Source organism: Orcinus orca, chromosome 2 (assembly GCF_937001465.1).
Source record: "Orcinus orca chromosome 2, mOrcOrc1.1, whole genome shotgun sequence".
Taxonomy (NCBI): domain Eukaryota; kingdom Metazoa; phylum Chordata; class Mammalia; order Artiodactyla; family Delphinidae; genus Orcinus; species Orcinus orca.
This window is the reverse complement of record NC_064560.1, coordinates 172,722,062-172,741,479: the sequence shown is the minus strand read 5'-3', so window position 1 is coordinate 172,741,479 and position 19,418 is coordinate 172,722,062. Positions and strand designations below refer to the sequence as shown.

The following is a 19,418-nucleotide window of genomic DNA, read 5'->3' as shown; positions in this document are numbered from 1 at the left end:
TTTGCACTGGACACACAGACCTTCTTTTGTTTGTCAGACACTCTAGGCAAGCTATCCCTTCAGGACCTTTGCATTAATTATTTTCTTTTTCTGGAACGCTCATCCTACTGCATGGCTCACTTTTTTCCCTTCTTCAATTCTTTGCTCAAGTGTTACTTTCTTGGTTTAAAATTTCATCCCTGCCTCCAGTACTTCTAATCCCTCTCTTAACCCTGTTCATCTTTTTCTGCATAGCATTTACCACCTCTAACATACCACAGAGTTGGTGGTGTTCGGGTAAATGTTTCACAATTAGTTCTCCAAGTATAGTTCCAACATGAATGATGGTTGATATTTTTGCTTGTTTAGTAAGATGAAAGTGAAGCAATGAAGATGTGTGTCAAATTTTCACTCATTTGTCATTGACGTAAGAGACTTCTTTGCTGAATCGGATAATAGTTTTCAAGTAATGGAAGAATATTTCCTCAAAATTTTTGTGCTATTCACAATGTAATGGTTATAGACACCACACACTTTTAAGTTCAATCTGCGTGTTAACATTTTCTCCATCAGTTTCTTAGATCTAGACAATCACAGAACAATAAGTCAAGCAGTGATTGGTAGTTTTTGCCAAATTCTGTAGTGTAAATACTTCCACCATGGCCGATTTCAAGTTACCAACATGAAGTCACTGAACTGAACGTGTTGTTGGGAAGAGATGTACAATAGCCCGGCATTAGATAGTATTTCTACCTTACAGATAGAAAATCATAAATAACCCCAAGAGCATAGATAATGGTAAAATGTAGTTTAAAAAAATAGGAAGTGATGAGTTTTTACCTTTGTTTTAAAGTAACTTATATAAGTTATATAACATATAATTATAACATATAATTATAATTTAATTTGTAATAAAGGCTATGTTTAGCACCCAGTTCACAAACTTGCTGAAAATTTGACAGTTGGATCTTGTCAGTCAGCACACCACTGTGAATAATCTGGCTATTTATTTTCTGTCTATCTCCTTCATAGAGGCAGGGGTTTTGTTCTGTATTGGTTACTGCAGCATGGCATGGTAGGCAGTCAATAAATACTTGGTGACTGAATTTTAATTAAATATTTGAGGTCTTTTATATATAATTTTAAATTAATGTAAATAAATGAACTAGGTGCTGAGTGAAAAATAAATTTTGTCTTCAAATAAATTGAAACTTTTTTCTTCATTTTTAAATATTAAGTTTTGATTATAACTAGCATAAAATTCTTGTTTCTCTGAATTATTGACCTAGATTATAAATAAAAGCATGTTACTCTGAAAGGGATGGAAAGATTTTCAAATTTGCCTTGCTGAGAGAAAGATATCATGTGATCCCTCTTTTATAAAAAGAAAAAATTGAAGCATATATGCACAGAGAAAAACAAAGGTGAAAACTCTAAAATGTTGATGGAGGTTATTTCTGCTTAGTGGGATTACAGGTCATTTGTATTTCATTCTTTGGATTTTTCTGTTTTTCCTGTTCTTTACAAGTCACATCTATTACATGAGAAAATTATTTTAAAATCAGCTTCCTTATCATACCCTAGTATAGTATTTTAGTTAAATGAGGAGGAAAGTAAAATATTACAAGTAGAATATATAGGGTGAAGAAAGAGAAAGAAGTGGGAAAGCCACAGAATATTTGAAAGGTCTGATCTTCATAGGATTATGCAGGAAAGCATTGGGAGACAAGGCTGGACTGTTGAAGATCCTGAAGTTTAATGTCTGAGTCTGGCATTCAGGAGCCTCCACAACGTGAACCCAACCTTTTTCCAGCCCAACAGTTTTTGAACACATTCAAGGAAGAATTTTAGGAATATTAATCTGGCACAACTATGTAAGGAGATTAGAGGAAAGAGGACTTGGAGTCCAGGGGCTGTTGCAGAGGTTCATGGATGAAGTGATTTTTCTGCCAGGGCAATTAGGAATAGAAATGCTGAATGGCTGAATACCAGAGATATTGATACCTATTCCCATCCAGTACCACCTGTTGATGGACTTGGTATGGAAGAATTATGAAAAAGTGTCAGAGATGAATCTTAGAGTATGCTCTTCTCATTTCAAAGCTTTGATGGATGTAAAGGTGTTACATAGAAATAGGGAAGTCAGGAAGAAGAGCTTGTTTGAAAGGAAAGATAAATTGATTTGGAGACATTTGAATTGGAATTGGAAGTACAAGACTAGAAATCACAAAGAAGTCAGGGCTAAATGTGAACTCTATGGGAGATAGAGAAAGAAAAGAATTTATGCTTATTATTAGTTGAATTTTAACCAATTTAAAAAAAATCTCAGTTCAGTATATAATCTGTGAATTCGGAGAAGGAAAGGTACAGTTTGTCATGAGCTATAACCTTACATATTAACAGGGACATTTTTAGTTTGCTAATAAGGTGACTTATGTTGATTGATTTTCAAATGTTGACTAACTGCATTTATTAGAAAAACTCCCATGTAGTCATGATATATTTTTAATGTATTTTTAAAATTTGATTTGCTAAAATTTTGTTTAGAATTTATGTATGTTCATGGGAGATATTGGTGTATCTATTTAAGAAGCTTAAATAATGTCTTTGTTTGGTTTTGGTGTCAGGTAATCTTAGCCTGATAGAATGATTTGAGAAATATTCCCTCCTCTTCAATTTTTTGGGAAGCGTTTGTGTAGAATTGGTATGATTTCTTCCTTAAATGTGTGGCAGAATTCACCAGTGAATCTATTTAGCCCAGGAGTTGTATTTGTGGAAAGATTTTAAACTATAAATTCAGTTTCATTAATAGATATAGGACTATTTTGGGTTATCTATTTCTTCTTGAATAAGCTATGAAAGTTTGTAACTTTAAAGGAATTTTTTCATTTCATTTGAGTTGTTGAATTTATGGGCATAAACTTGTTCATAATATTCCCTTATTATTTTTAATATCTAGAATATTAGAGACAACACCTCTCTCATTCTTGATCTTGGTAATTTGTATCTTTTTTCCCCCTAAATAGTCCAGCTATAGGTTTATCAGTTTTTTTAATCTTCTCAAAGAGCCAGCTTTTGGTTTCCTTTTCTCTCTGTTTCTATTTTCCTACTTTATTGTTTTCTGCTTTGATTCCTACTATTTCCTTTTTTTCTGCTTACTTTGCATTTCTTTGTCCTTTTAGTTTCTATAAGTAGAAGCTAAGGTCATTGTTTTAAGTAAGACCTTTCTTATTTTCTAATATAGACGTTTAGTGCAGGGTTTCTCAGTAGTGACACTATTGACATTTTAAGCTGGATAATTCTTTGTTGTCAGGGGCTGGCCTATGCATAGGATGTTTAACAGTATCTCTGGCCACTATCCATGAGATGTCAGTGGCATCTCCCCTAGTGACAACCAAAAATGTCTCCTCCAGATATTGCTAAATGCACAAGATTGCCCTTCCCACCCCCGGTTGAGAACCACCGGTTTAGTGCTATAAATTTCTAAGTACTGCTTTTGTTACATCCCACAAATGTTGATATATTTTGTTTTCATTCAGTTCAGAATACTTTCTAAATTCCTTTTCGATTTCTACTTTGACCGGTGGGCTATTTTGAAATGTGTTATTTAGTTTCCAAATATTTGGCAATTTAATTCCATTGTGGTCAGAGATCATACTTTGCATGACTTGAAGCCTTTTAAATCTGAGACTTGTTTTATGGCCCAAAAATGTTCTGTATTGGTAAATGTTCCACATGCACTTGATTAGAATGTATATTCTGTTGTCTTTGGGTGGAATGTTCTATAAATGTCAGTCAGGTCATGTTGGTTGATAACTGTTGTTCAAGTCTTGCTGTTTATATCCTTGATGGTTTTCTTCCTACTTACTCTATTACTTATTGAGGGGGGCGTATATAGCCACTCTAGCTTTCTTTTGACTTGTATACTATGTATACTTGTATAATATGGTATACTGTTTTCTATCATTTTACTTTTAACCTATTTGTGTCTTTATATTTTAAGTGGGTTTATTTATTTTTGAATTTTATTTTATTTTTATATTTTTATACAGCAGGTTCTTATTAATTATCCATTTGATACATACCAGTGTATACATGTCAATCCCAATCTCCCAGTTCATCACACCACCACCACCACCCCACCCACCACTTTCCCCCCTTGGTGTCCATACATTTGTTCTCCACGTCTGTGTCTTTATTTCTGCCCTGAAAACCGATTCATCTGTACCATTTTTCTAGGTTTAAGTGGGTTTATTGTAGGCAGCACATGGTTGGGTCTTGCTTTTTTATCCAGCCTAATGAAGAGTTAGTCTGTTTGACTACTGGGGAGCTAGTGTCACTGCTGAAGGTACTGTCTCCCCTAACAAGTCTATTCCACATTTCACTGGGGGAACATGTGGCGATGGGGGCCAACACTCAGGACCATGGTGGACAGGGTGGAGGGCTGGTGAGTACTGTTGTATCATCCTTGCTGTGCCTACCTGGGACCGGGCAGAGGCACATGAAGGCAGGCCAACCCTTTGGGGACCCTGTAGGAAGCCAGCAACTCTGCCTGAGAGAGATGAGACTTTTGGAATCGGACTTACATTGTTACTGACCAATCAAAACATTCACTGGCCTTACTACTCAGCTGAACCAGTTGTTGGATTGTGGACGGTCAAGGGGTAGATGCTAGGCTAGGGGCTCAGCACAGTGGCTGTTTACTATCTAGAATGCAAGCATTGCAAAAACTTAATCACTGCTATGGCTATGTTAATTCATACTGGCCAGTTATATAGTGTGTGCACCTCTATTTATTCATGTTTGAGTGTGCTGGGTGTAATTCTACTTACTGTATCCTAACTCCTATTAGGAAAAATAGGGAAATAATGAGATCATCACAAGAAAAGTTTCACCTGTCGTGACTGCTTATGGTTGCCCTGATCTCTTGCCTGAACTTCAGGCTTATACATATCTCCACCTAGAAGCCCTATAAACAGACCCCTCAAATTCAACAATTCAGTTTGCTGAATTCATCTATCCAGTTTACTGAGGCCTAAAACTTAGGAGTCATATTTGGATTTCTCCCTCTTCCTCACCTTCTGTAATAAATTCCTGCTCTTGACTTTCCCCATAAAGAGAGTCCTGTTGATCAAGCAAAGCTGAGTTTATTAAACTTACTGCAGCAAGGGAGAGCACCACTTTGACAGAGCCTTGATAGTTAGGGGAAGTTAGGAAAGGGTATTTCTAGGGTTTTGAGATCTGGACTCATGTGGTTTAAGGCAGGTCCTTCAAGGTGGGGAACTGATTGGGATGGGCAAAGTTTGTGACACAATATTTAAAATTAGTGGACTTAACAAGAAAAGGTTCTTGAAGCAGTCTGTTATCCTGTCAGGAGCGCTGTTTGCCCTGATGTACAAATTGTTTGCCCAGATAAATTAGTTTGTAAAACTTTCCTGACACAGTGAAGCTAATGCTTGGCTTACAGTCTTATCATTTTCATTTTGGGCAAAATACTTCCCTGGAGCACAGTTATATCATGTTGACTCAGTTAATTCATAGGTTTCCTGAATCTGTGTTTTGTTGATGCTGTTGCCTCTACCTGAAATATCTTTTCCCTCCTACTCTACACAGTATGTGGCTAATGTTTGTTCTTTTAAAACTTAACTCAGGTAGTATCTCCTACAGGAAATGTTTCCTGAACCTAGACTGCTTCTAGGCCATACTGTGTATAGTATTATTATTCCATTCCCCATATTGTGCAGAAATTAACCTTTTATAAGGGAAGAGAGCCACCAAAAAGCAAGTTGTCTTACGAATTTCTGTATCCACTAGCATTAGTAACAGGGCCCAGCACATGGTAAGTTTTCAAACAGTTTTTACTGACCCAAACAATTTGGGTCAGAGGGGGGAAGACCGAAGGAATAGGAGATAAGAGGTGATGATTTTTTTTTTTTTTTTTTTTGCGGTACACCGGCCTCTCACTGTTGTGGCCTCTCCCGTTGCGGAGCACAGGCTCAGCGGCCATGGCTCACGGGCCCAGCCGCTCCGCAGCATGTGGGATCCTCCCGGACTGGGGCATGAACCCGTGTCCCCTGCATAGGCAGGCGGACTCTCAACCACTGCGCCACCAGGGAAGCCCAGAGGTGATGATTTAACATTAAATTAATGTGATTGAGACAGCGTTGATGCACCCAAATGTAGGAATTTGAGTAAGAGAGTAAGACTTAAGAGTACAATTAGGAAATGATCATAGTTGGGGTAATAGTTTGTGTTGATTATTTCTCCAAGAGTGATAATGCACAGAGAACACCAGTGGAGGACTGATATTTGGGGAATACCCTCAATGTGTAGGAGAAAGTAGAGGAAGCCCTCAAAGGCATCAGTAGAGACAGAAGTGAAGAAGATAAACCAGAGGAGTAGAGTATGGGGACAGGGAAAGGCAGGGAGGAAACACGTGTACAAAGGAGAGCTGGAATTGTGGTGTCAAATTTTGCAGAGCATTTAAGGAATGAGAACTGTGAAAAGATTTTCTGAATTTGGCAATTAAGTTGTACCTAGTGACCTTTGAAAATTCTAGTAGAATGGGGATTTCATTTTTTAAAAATTTAGAAAGGACAAAATAAGTTGGTTCTCAGGTTTTATAGTTACAAAAATATATTCTTTACCTATATTCAACCAGGACTGTCAGAAGGGGTATGATTTTCTTTATTTGGGAGTAAAGTTCGACCTTGCTGAGGACCAATAGTAAATGTTACTTTGAGTTAACTTTTTTTATTTTTTTATTATCTGGTTTTTTTGGTAAGCAAAATCATTATACATAGATTACTTGAAAACAGAATGTTTGGTTTCTTCCCTGTATTATTAATTGCTAGATTATTTTACAGGCCAGTGGTAGTTACTCATTAAGAAGTAACAAGCAAGATACTATCATTGTGTATTTTCACTTTGCCAAGTTCATTTTAGAACAATTATAATTAATATCACTAATTTTCAAAAATTTCTGGCTGTGAAACCCTTTCCTTAAACTTTTACATGGAACCCCAACATGTAAATCAGAGAAAGTGGAGCTTGTCTGTTTGAAGCTGTGACAGGGACCTGAAGCTCCTCCTGAGAGTTTTGTCTAGTCTTCTAACCTCCTTCTCTTCCCTTCCAAACAACTGGTGGTCCTGGGGACTCCTCTGTGGAAATCCTAGGGCTACCTAATGCATAGTTCAAGAATCACTGACACGTAATTTTCTTTGTAGAAATGCTGATTGCAAAGCATTTTAGTACTGAAAGTGACATGATATTTAGACCCCCCAAACCAATTGACACTTCCAGTCTGTTGTCTTATTGGTCAGTAGAGTGGTACAACAATAAATAGCTGCCCAAGAGCAAATAAATTTGTAATAGAGCTATTTAGACAGAGGTTGGATGTCTTCCTCTAAGGAAAGTTGTCAAAGTAGTTCCTTTGTCAGTGGGAGGTTGGCCTACTATTAAATGCAGTCTCTTCCAACATCGATGATTCTCTGGTCTTACATGTCTACATTTATCCTACCTAGTAAATATCATCTAATACGATGGGGTTTATCTTTCATTTCTTCAAATTTATAGTATGCCATATATATGACAGGCAGTGTATTAGATGCAGGGGTACTATTTAAACAAATGAGTTTAAACAAATAAGATATAGCCTACCATAAAGGAAATAGAAAATTGCTGTAAGTCTTGAGGAGTAGAGTAATAGAGTTATCTGGAGGGTGTTCATGGGAATCACGTGAAATGCAAGGACCCAGACCAGATAGGGGCTTGTCAGAAAAAATGCTAGCTTCTATTGAAGACTCTGAGCTGACTCTTTAAAGATGAGTAAACTTCAACAGAAGCAAATAGAGAAAGGTCTTTCTAGGCAGATGAAGGAACATGTACAGAGGCTCTGAAAGATAGCATGCCTTGTTTGGAGAACTGTAAGTAGTTTCATATGGCTGGAGCTTAGCATGTGAATGGGGCTGGTGAGTGAAGGCAGATTAAAAAAAGGACTGTGTTTGCCATGCTTGGGAATTTAGACTTTATCTTGAAAGTGATGTGACGCAATTGAAGGATTTTAAGCAGAGTAATTGCATGGTCAGATTTGTATTTTAGAAAGCACTCTTGCAGTAGTCAGGAGAACAGATCAGAATGGACCTCTCTTGGAAGCAAAGAGACCATTAAGTTGTTAAGCTTTTGCAATGATTTAAGCAAAAATGAGGATAGTAGAACCGATGTGGTGGGTGGGGGAATTAATTCAAGATATACTAAGGAGGTAAGATCCATAGGTATTGGTCAGAGAAAGAATAGAAGTGGGGATGACTTTCAGGTGTTTGGGTTGGCCAGCTGGATAGGTGTGTGTAGTCTTTTTTTGCTAAGAGAAAGACAGTAAAAAGAAAGGAATCATATAGGCTTTTTGCCTCAAGATTCTTAGGGTGCCAACTTGAGCAAGGATATAGGTGCTTTTTATTTTCTTATATTTGTATTTGTGTATATTTTAAAAATGTGATATGAAAGTATATAACAGGATGTATTATCAAGGAAGGTTATGGAATTCTTTTTGGAAGTCTGTTAGATTAAGGTAGGCTCTCATTTAAGGTAGTTTAGGAATGAGTGATCTACTTAAAGGCAAAGGGATGGATTACCTTTTGTCGAGTCCTTTGATTGTTTAATATCTACCTCATCTCTATAAATCAACTTTGAATTGAGAAATAATAAATTGATTTTTAGAAAATCCAGAGATTTTTACATTACCATTCATCTGTCAGAATTTTTACCTTTTAAGAAAAACGTGTGGTAAGATTGGCCTGTCTGTGTAAATTAGCTAATTTGGTAATAGTTCTACTGTGGCATTATGAACTTTAAAATACAAAATGATTTTTCCTCAGAATGCAAACTTTGATTTTCAAATCTTTCATTGCTGTTAATGTGGGAATTAATGTTCCATCCCTTGTTATTTAACACTCCTGACAGAGAAGATGTTTCCTCTATATAGCTTTGTCACATCATTTTCTCAAGTTAGGATCTCTTTTTTAGGCTGGTTGAGGTGCTTAAATCCCTTATGGAAAGAATGAGCAATGCTCCTTAACAGAAAACTGAAGGTATTGGTTTCAGATTTTGAGATTCGCCCTATAAAGGAACACTTAATCATTATGTTTATTCATTGGCTCTTAAATGCTCCATTGTTTCTTATCAGATAAGTCTTCCTTCCCTGTAGTTTTGTGATTTCTACTGTACCTTTGAAAGCATTAGAGAAGTGCCTCTTCCAGTAACAAAACAAAAACACTGACTGTAGTTTAATACTTTTAAATTTACAGAGTTAATGATGAGACTTGGACCTTTGTCATCGAAAACTATTAGATTACTTTCATATCTGTAATTATTATGAATATGAAAGTACATTCTGATGTCATACTACTTGCAAGAAATTTCTTCTTTAGAATAATGTAATCCTAGAACTTTTTCTTCTTTAAGTATGTTTAAAGGAAACTTTATTTCTTTTTATAAAATATCTTTTACAAAAGGCTATTAAAGTCCCTGCTTTGCTTAGTGTCTTCTGATAGTAAGCCAAAAAGATCCCCAAATTTCAGTGTTCCAGAATGTTTTTTTCTTAATAAGGATCAAAGTTTTCAGAATATTTTCAAAAATTGTTAGCAGTTCATAATTTGGCTACAGGTACACACTTCCTTATTCAGGAGTTAGAATGGATTTGAGAGGTAGATCAGGAGGAATACTCATTGGATTATTGCAATTAAAGTGCTTGAAAGTTCTTAGAATAACATCTCTTCAGATCCTACAACAGGTTATTGTTGTTTTACAAGAATAGCATTATAATTGTCTTTTCAAAAAGTGAAGTGATTTGTTTGTTTGAACCTAGAGTTACTCTAAGAGGAAGTATACTAATTGCTCATTTCCCCCTAAAACAAAACCTTTAATTTGGGATACTAGTTTTTTATTAGGACGGTAATCCAAACTTTAAATATGTGAGAAAGTAATAACTTCCTTTTCATACTTCTTTTACAGCTTGTAAAAATTAAAATGAATAAACTACGGCAAAGTTTTAGGAGAAAGAAAGATGTTTATGTTCCAGAGGCCAGTCGTCCACATCAGTGGCAGACAGATGAAGAAGGAGTTCGTACTGGAAAATGTAGCTTCCCAGTTAAGGTAAGAGCTCATGTTTCTATAAATCTAGACGTGGAAAAGAATTGACAGTTTATTATATGTGAAATTCCATTAATTAGGACAGTTAAAAGAAAACACTCTAAAAGCTAATCCCTTTATATTCTGCTTCAATGATAGAATTAGTAAGAAGAAAAACAGGTTATAATTAATGATTTTTCTTTTTATATTTAAATAAGAATTTCTTGTATATAATCTGGAATCACTACAAATAAAATCACTTCTTTTTTTAAATTTAATTTATTTATTTTTGGCTGCGTTGGGTCTTCGTTGCTGCGTGCGGGCTTTCTCAAGTTGCGGCGAGCGGGAGCAACTCTTCATTGCGGTGCCTGTGCTTCTCATTGTGGTGGCTTGTCTTTGTTGCAGAGCACGGGCTCTAGGCGTGTGGGCTTCAGTAGTTGTGGCTCATGGGCTCTAGAGCGCAGGCTCAGTAGTTGTGGCGCATGGGCTTAGTTGCTCTGCATTACGTGGGATCTTCCTGGACCAGGGCTTGAACCCGTGTCCCCTGCATTGGCAGGTGGATTCTTAACCACTGAGCCACCAGGGCAGTCCCAAGATCACTTCTGATGAGAATACTAATCCTGAAATATCTAAAAGTCCTGAATTATTAAGAATCACAAGAATCAAATTATTTTCAACAGGATATGCTTACTAAGTGGTGGGACAGAGGAAGCTGGCATCTGCCTTCTTAAATACAGGCCTGGTATGTTCTAGAAAAGCTTAAATGGGAAGAGTTAAGTCAGAAGGAATTTCCTCTTTAATCTTGTAACTTTTAATCACGTAGAGGTCATTTAAACTAATGCTGTCATTTGTCAGATCAGAAAAAGGAAGCTTAAAGAGGTTAAGAACATAGTGAAGATCTAGGGAAGTGGGTGCCGTGCAGGTGCTTTTTGTTACTGCTACTTGAGACTGGAGAAGAAGGGTCTGTATTTAAGGTCATGGAAGAAATAAACGTACATGCTATACTGCTTAGTGAAAAGAAGCAATTAATAGTATAAACATGCTATGAGATGTATTAAGTATGAGGACAAAAAATAGAAGGAACTACAACAAAATGTTAATATCTTGAAAAAAAAATTTAGTTTAATATAAAGTGTTAGCATTTTCTCTATTTTTTGTATATTCTTATGTGTGAATATGCTTATTGTGATTTTCTGCTCCTTTTTACTGCCTCAGTACTATGATTGAAACATGGACTAAAGTCTCAGAAAGAAAAACAATCAATATGACAGGAAAAGTGCTTTTGAGAATCTACAGGTTAAATTAATACATGATTTTTAAAATACACAAATTATCCACAGTCTGTCAATAATGAAACATTTTCCTAATCACTTAGCTTTGTCTACGCAACTCATTTGCTGAAACTTCTTTTATAGGAATAATAAACTTAATATTTAATTTTAAATGCTTAGTATGATATTAAAATACAAACAAAACAAAACAAAACACCTCTCTTACATAAAAACTAACACTCTTCTCTATTACCCCACACCCAGCCAAACAGTGGGTTCTTTTTTTTTTTTAAATAAATTTATTTATTTATTTTTGGCTGTGTTGGGTCTGTTGCTACACATGGGCTTTCTCTAGTTGCGGCGAACGGGTTACTCTTGGTTGCAGTGAGTGGGCTTCTCATTTTGGTGGCTTCTCTTGTTGCGGACCACAGGCTCTAGGCACACAGGATTCAGTAGTTGCAGCACACAGGCTCAGTAGTTGTGGCTTGTGGGCTTTAGAGTGCAGGCTCAGTAATTGTGGCGCACGGGCTTAGTTGCTCCGTGGCATGTGGGATCTTCCCGGACCAGGGCTCGGACCCCTGTCCCTTGCATTGGCAGGTGGATTCTTAACCACTGTACCACCAGGGAAGCCCAGTAGGTTCATTTTGATTATACAAATTGAGTATTAAGTATATCGAAGTCGGGCTTCCCTGGTGGCGCAGTGGTTGAGAGTCCGCCTGCTGATGCAGGGGACACGGGTTCGTGCCCCGGTCCGGGAAGATCCCACATGCCGCGGAGCGGCTGGGCCCGTGAGCCATGGCCGCTGAGCCTGCGCGTCCGGATCCTGTGCTCCGCAACGGGAGAGGCCACAACAGTGAGAGGCCCTCGTACCGCAAAAAAAAAAAAAAAAAGTATATCGATATGGGTACTGTTACACATTGTTGATTGCCTGAAGGATACTTTGCAGCCTTATAGGAGGACAATTTGGAAATATCAGTTAACATTTTAAACACACTTTTCATTTGACCAGCAATTTTACATTTAAGAATTACGTTTAAGTACATCCATAGATATACACTGGCATGAGTGATCATTCTAGCAGTTTGTTTATAATAGTAAAAATCTGGAAACAAGTTAAATGCCATCATTCTGGGATTGGGTAAAGAAATTATGACATCAATTATGGGGAATTCTTTGACACTTAAAGTAAGAATAAGGTAGATCTGTATTCACATATTTGGTAAATTATTTTGAATACCTGCTATGTGCCAGACAGATGCTAAGTGGTAAGCAAATAAGATATAGTTCTTGCTCTTGTAGAGTTTATAGTCTCCTTGTGGGAGAGATAGACTTTAATTAGATATTTGTGTTAATAATATATGATTACAAACCGAGATATGTGCTTTTTAAAACTTCTTTTTCTCTCTTTTAAAAATTTTTTTGGAAATATAGTTGATACACAATGTTGTGTTAGTTTCAGGTATAGAGCAAAGTGATTCAGTTATATATGTATTCTTTTCTTTATATTCTCTTCCATTATAGGTTATTATAAGATACTGAATATAGTTCCCTGTGCTATACAGTAGGTCCTTGTTGGTTGTCTATTTTATATATAGTAGTGTGTATATTTTAATCCCAAACTCCTAATTTATCCCTCCCCCACCCCTTTCCCCTTTGTTAACCCTATGTTTGTTTTCTATATCTGTGAGTCTATTTTTGTTTTGTAAATAAGTTCATTTGTATCTTTTTTTTTAAGATTCCACATATAAGTGATGTCATATGGTATTTGTCTTTATCTCTGTGGCTTACTTCACTTAGTGTGATAATCTCTAGGTCCATCCATGTTGCTGCAAGTGGCATTAGTTCATTCTTTTTTATGGCTGAGTAATATTCCATTGTATTTACCACATCTTCTTTACCCATTCATCTGTCGTTGGACACTTAGGTTGCTTCCATGTCTTGGCTATTGTAAATAGTGCTGCTGTGAACATTGGAGTGCATATATCTTTTTGGATTATAGTTTTCTCTGGATATATGCCCAGGAGTGGGATTGCTGGATCATGTGGTAGATCTATTTTTAGTGTTTTAAGAAACTCCATACTGTTCTCCATAGTGGCTGCACCAGTTTACATTCCCACCAACAGTGTAGGATGGTTCCTTTTCCTCCACAGCCTCTCCAGCATTTATTATTTGTAGACTTTTTGATGGTGGCCCTTCTAACTGGTGTGAGGTAGTACCTCATCGTAGTTTTCATTTGCATTTCTCTAATAATTAAGTCAAGCATCTTTTCATGTGCTCTTTGGCCATCTGTATGTCTTCTTTGGAGAAATGTCTACTTAGGTCATCTAAGTAGACACTTTTGATTGGGTTGTTCATTTTTTTGATATAAAACTGTATGAGCTGTCTGCATATTTTGGAGATTAATCCCCTGTCCGGCGCATCATTTGCAAATGTTCTTTCCCATTCTGTAGGTTGTCTTTTTTTTTTACCTTTTTTTTTTTTTTTTTTGGCTGTGTCGGGTGTTACTTGCGGGATCTTCGTTGTGGCATGTGGGATCTTCGTTGTGGCATGCAGGATCTTTCCTTGCAGCGCGCGGCATCTTCTCTGCAGTGCGAGGGCTTCTCTCTAGTTGTGGCGTGCAGGTTTTCTCTTTCTCTAGTTGAGGTGTGCGGGCTCAGTAGTTGTGGCACGCACGGGCTTAGTTGCCCCACGGCATGTGGGACCTTAGTTCCCTGACCAAGGATCGAACCCGTGTCCCCTGCATTGCAGGATGTATTCTTTACCATTGGACCACCAGGGAAGTCCCTGTAGGTTGTCTTTTTGTTTTGTTTATGGTCTGTTTTTCTGTGCAAAAGCTTTTAAGTTTAATTAGATCACGTTTGTTTGAGGTAAGTGCTTTTTAAAAGGGAATCTGGTTCTGTAAGAACGTGTAACAAAAAACTTGACTTAGACTACAGGATCAGGGAAGGCTTCCCTGAGAAAATAAAGTTTGACCTGATATCTAAAGACTGAGTAGGAATGAATTAGGTACAAAGATAGGCAGAACATTTCAAAATTATGGAAAGTGTATATACATAGGCCCTGGTGGTGGGAGGGAAGAATAGCAAGGAGCTAAAGGAAAGCTGTAGTATAGGAAGTTAGATGAACCTGGAAAGAAGTAAGGCAGAGCTTTGTAGGCCATGTTAAGGATTTTAGGCTTTTAGAGTAATGGGAAACCATTAAGTGGTGTGTTGTTCATTACTTGATTATTTTATTATGATAAAATATACATAACAAAAAAATTTAATAACATTCATATTGTTGTGCAGTCATCAGCACTATCTATCTCCAGAACTTTTTCATCTTCCCAAACTGGGACTCTAGCTGCAGTTGTTTGGAGGTCACCCATAGTGGTTACAAGGAATCTGGTGAAAGATTGCTAATCCAGAGGGGAGATAATGGTAGGCTGGACTAGGGTGGTGACTGTGGAGATGAAAAGAAATGAAGTAAATTGAAAGATAATTGAGATAAAGGCAACAGGAATTGGAGACAGATTGGATCTAGGAAATGAAAAAGGGTAGTATTAAGGATGATACCTAGTATCTTGTCCCAAACATAGAGGTGATGATCATTGATATAGGAAACATGAAAGAATATTCTCTGCATGTGCTTATACAGATGATTTTAGTGTATTATTAAGTGATAAAGACAAGGTACAGAGCAGTTTATATAGAATGATTCTGTTTATGGTTAAAAAGAAAAAATCATGTATATGCTTATATATATGTAAGAAATATCTGTAAGAAGATGACGCAGGTAATTCTGAACTCTGAATGGTAATGAAGGATTGGGAATCTTTTACTTTTCAATATATATCTTTTGGAACTAGTGACATTTTTTATCATGAGCATGTATCATATTTGTAATAAGCATATATATATGTATATATATGTATATTTAAAACCTCATTCACAGGATTCTGAGAGACTCGTATAGTGTTGAAATAACTGTAGTAAAGTTAATTGAAGCACTTTTAATTGCCTATGAAATATACAGCTTTAACGTATTTTATGTGAGATAAGTAAGGCTCAGTATCTTTCAGTGAAGTTCTCATTTGTCATAAGAAACAGCTGGTTGGGATGTGTTTTAGAGGTAAACACAGAAGATAAGAGATTTTTATCTTATGCAGGTAGGGCAGCTTGTTTAGGGTGTTTTTGTTTGACCTTTTCCAAATGGTCTTTTGGAATCCTTTCTACAAGATATTCATCCTCTCTGCTGTGTTGTGTTCCCCTTTCCTGCCTTCCTTCCCAACCCACCCTATCCCCCACCATCCCATGCTCTTACATACAGGTGACCCAGGATAGAATAGGAGAATCAAAACCTGAAATTCTTTTCCCATAGCCTAGAAATAGATGCATTTCCTCAGATATAACTGGGCAAATGATATCTTATCTGGGCTTGCCTTAGAAACCACTGAATTCTGAACTAGTAATGGATTGGTATAAATAAATTTCCCATGTAGGCAACTAGTAAGGTGGTGGGCATGCTTACTGAGGGAGAACATGTTTGGGGGTAGAGAAGATGAGTTTTGAGGTGCATATGAGACATGCACATGCAGATCCCCACTGACCACAAAAGCTCCATGAGCTTTGATTTTGAGGTTACAAATAAACTTTAGTGAGTAGGTGAGTTTGCAAATATGGAATCCTCGAATAACAGGGGTTGGCTATATATAAATTAACATTAGAGTCATGAGTAAGTAAGATTGCCTAGGGGAAGTGAGAAGAGAAGAAGGCCTGGGACAAACATAGAAAGGACAGGCAGTGTAATAGGTATCTTCAAAGGAGAAAAAGAATGAGTAGCCAGGGCTTCCCTGGTGGCACAGTGGTTGAGAGTGCGCCTGCTGATGCAGGGGACACGGGTGTGTGCCCCGGTCCGGGAGGATCCCACATGCTGAGGAGCGGCTGAGCCTGTGGGCCATGGCCGCTGGGCCTGCGCTTCCGGAGCCTGTGCACCACAACGGGAGAGGCCACAACAGTGAGAGGCCCGCGTACCGCAAAAAAAAAAAAAAAAAAATAGCCAGAGAGATAGAAGGGAAACCAGGAGAATGTGGTCTCAGAAACCAAGGTTTCAAGGAAGAAGAAAGTGGTCAAGTGCTATAAAGAAATCAAGTAAGAAATGAAACTTCATTAGATTAAATATTTGAAAGTGTTGGTGACTTACATTGGAGTCATGAGGATGGAATCTAGGTTGAGTGGATGGATGCAAAATAAGGAGACAACAAATCTAGAGATTACTAATCCAAGAAGTTTGTCAGACAAGGTTATGTGACGGGGGAGGGGTGGAAGGGGGCAGTATTGCAAGAGGTAGAAGGAAACTTTGGTGGTAATGGCTGTCTATTACATTGATTGTGATGATGGTTTCTCAGGTATATACATGATCCAAAAACTCAGCAGATTGTGTACTTTAAATAGGTATAGTTTACTGTATGTCAGTTATACCTCAGTAAGGCAGTTAAATTTTGTGGGGTTTCTTGTTTTTTTTTTTTTTTTTTTTTTTTTTTTTTTTTGCGGTACACAGGCCTCTCACTGTTGTGGCTTCTCCCGTCACGGAGCACAGGCTCCGGACGCGCAGGCTCAGCGGCCATGGCTCACGGGCCCAGCCGCTCCGCGGCATGTGGGATCTTCCCGGACCGGGGCACGAACCCGTGTCCCCTGCATCGGCAGGCGGACTCTCAACCACTGCGCCACCAGGGAAGCCCTTAAATTTTGTTTTTAATGAAGAAGTCTGTCTTCAAAGGAGACCAGAAAGGCAGAGTAACAAAGGGAGTGTGAGGTTGAAAACCTGTGTGTGTGTGTGTGTTGGGGGTGGAGGGGTATTTTGTTTTGTTTTTAAAAACAGTTTTATTAGATAGGTTGCATAAAATGAAGTTTACTCATTTAAAGTGTGTAAATCACCATGGTTTGATTTTGTGTTGAATTTTGTTTTTAAAATGGGAGAGACTTGAGCATAAATAAAGGTCTTTACAAAGAAGCATGTAGAGAGTAGATTAGTTTTATACTGGAGGAAGGATGCTGCTTCTATTTTTAACAATAGCAAAGGTGAAAAACGGGGTAAATGCACTTAAATTTATGGTGTTGGTGGCATGAGATTGATGGAGTTCTATTCTAAAGACGTATTTTCTCAAGGAAATAGGAAGTGAAGACATCTGTAGAAGAGAGAGGGGAGAAGTTGTGGAATTAGATTGGCATAGCTACTCTAGAGAATAGGTGATACAGAATATGCAGTTACTAGAAATAGAAATGCAATTACTAGACACTAATCAAGTGAAGCTACAGCTGGTTTGGGCTCTGCCATGTATGTTTAAATAAACTGGTGCCTGTGGAAGTGTAATAATTTAGTATTAGAGTAGTGATAATTAGAGTTAAGTAGGTTTCAAAGCTTGTCTTGCAATTCTGTCTGCTAGTATGAGAGAAACTATTAATAAACAGAATCCAGCAACCAAATTAGAGAATAATTTATGTCCTCACTCATTATTATCAAAAGATAAAGATCGAGGGAGCAAATACCTTTTATATCAGAATGGGACAGCTCTTTACAAACATACACACAGAGACTTCCCACTACTTTACGTTGGCTAAGATTGAATCAAATCAAATCCATAGTTGCAAGCAAAGTCAAGAAAGCAGTTATTTGTTTTTTTCAGCCTGTACCGTGGAGGCAAGCTCTTCTGGCAGGGAAACCATTCGAAAGAATGGCTGTCATAGGCAACTAACAATGTCAGCCACAGTCACTATATCATATATAATCTTCTTAAGTATCTGTCCTCTCTTTTTTTGTTCTTCTTCCTACTGCCACTGCTTTAATCAAGTCCTCATCTTTGTTTTCTCCCTCAGACCATTACAAGAACTCTTGACTGTTTTTCTTGCTTTTGATCTTGTTTCCCTTCCAAACTGTTGTCTTAGTGCATAATAGTGATCTTTCTAAATTGCACATATGGTTACGTCACTTACCTGCTTCCTGTCCTTCAGTGGCTCTGTAATAAAATTTTGGAGAGGCATCTAGACTTCTGTAAAAGCATATACTTTTAAGCCAAACTACCTGAGTTGAGTTTGATCTATGCCAGTTATTATTAACTATGTGATCTCTCTTAAAAATTACTTAACCTCTGTTGAATGGATAAAGAAGATATGGTATATACATACACTGGAGTATTACTCAGCCATAAAAAAGAATGAAATAATGCGATATACAGCAACATGGATGGACCTAGAGAGTATCATACTATATGAAATAAGCCAGTGAGAGAAAGACAGATAACATATGATATTGCTTATATGTGGAATCTTAAAAAAAAAAAGATACAAATGAACTTATATACAAAACAGAAATAGAAGCACAGACATAAAAAATAAATTTAGCACCAGCTTCTGGTGGCCACCGATCTATTTTTCTCTTCTGTATTTTTGCTTTTAGCAGAAAGTCATATAAATGGAATCATATGATATTTTGTTTTTTGAATATGGCTTCTTTCACTTAACATGATGTACATGTGATTCATCTATGTTGTTGTGTTTAGCATTTAACTGAAGAGTAGTATTTCATTGTATGGTGTACCACATTTATTAGTTCTCTAGTTAGAGGAAATTTGGGTTTGGCCAGCTTGGGGGGATTGCAGATAAAGCCTATAAACATGATTGTGTAAGTTTTCATACAAATATAAGTTTCCATTTTAATAAGGTAAATACAAAGGAGCAGAATTGCAGACCATGTGGTAAATCTGTGCTTAACTTTGTAAAATACTGCCAAATTATTTTCCAAAATGTCTCTACCATTTTGCGTTCCCACCAACAAATATAAGTGTTACAGTGATTCTACATCATTACCAGAACATGGAATTGTCAGGTTTTTAAAGTTCTAATTATTTTGTCTATTCTAAAGATACTTGGTTGTATCTCATTGTGGTTTTAATTTGTTTTTCTCTAATGACTAGTAGTGTCGAGCATCTTTTCATGTAACTATCTTGCCATTCATACTTTTTTTTGGTAAAATTTCTATTCATATCTGATGCCAATTTGAAAAATT

General features: G+C 37.1%; 1 protein-coding gene across 14 annotated transcripts in view; it reads left to right on the top strand.

Annotated features, from left to right (window-relative positions):
* The window catches only part of NUMB (NUMB endocytic adaptor protein), a 182,544-nt gene that overhangs the window by 106,126 nt on the left and 57,000 nt on the right, over nt 1-19,418 (top strand). For all 14 annotated transcript variants that reach the window (XM_033438274.2, XM_033438310.2, XM_033438095.2 and 11 more), the window contains one exon: nt 9,988-10,128. In XM_033438274.2, coding sequence (XP_033294165.1) covers nt 10,003-10,128 — 126 coding nt within the window. In that variant the 5' untranslated portion in view covers nt 9,988-10,002. The remainder of the gene's footprint in view (nt 1-9,987; nt 10,129-19,418) is intronic.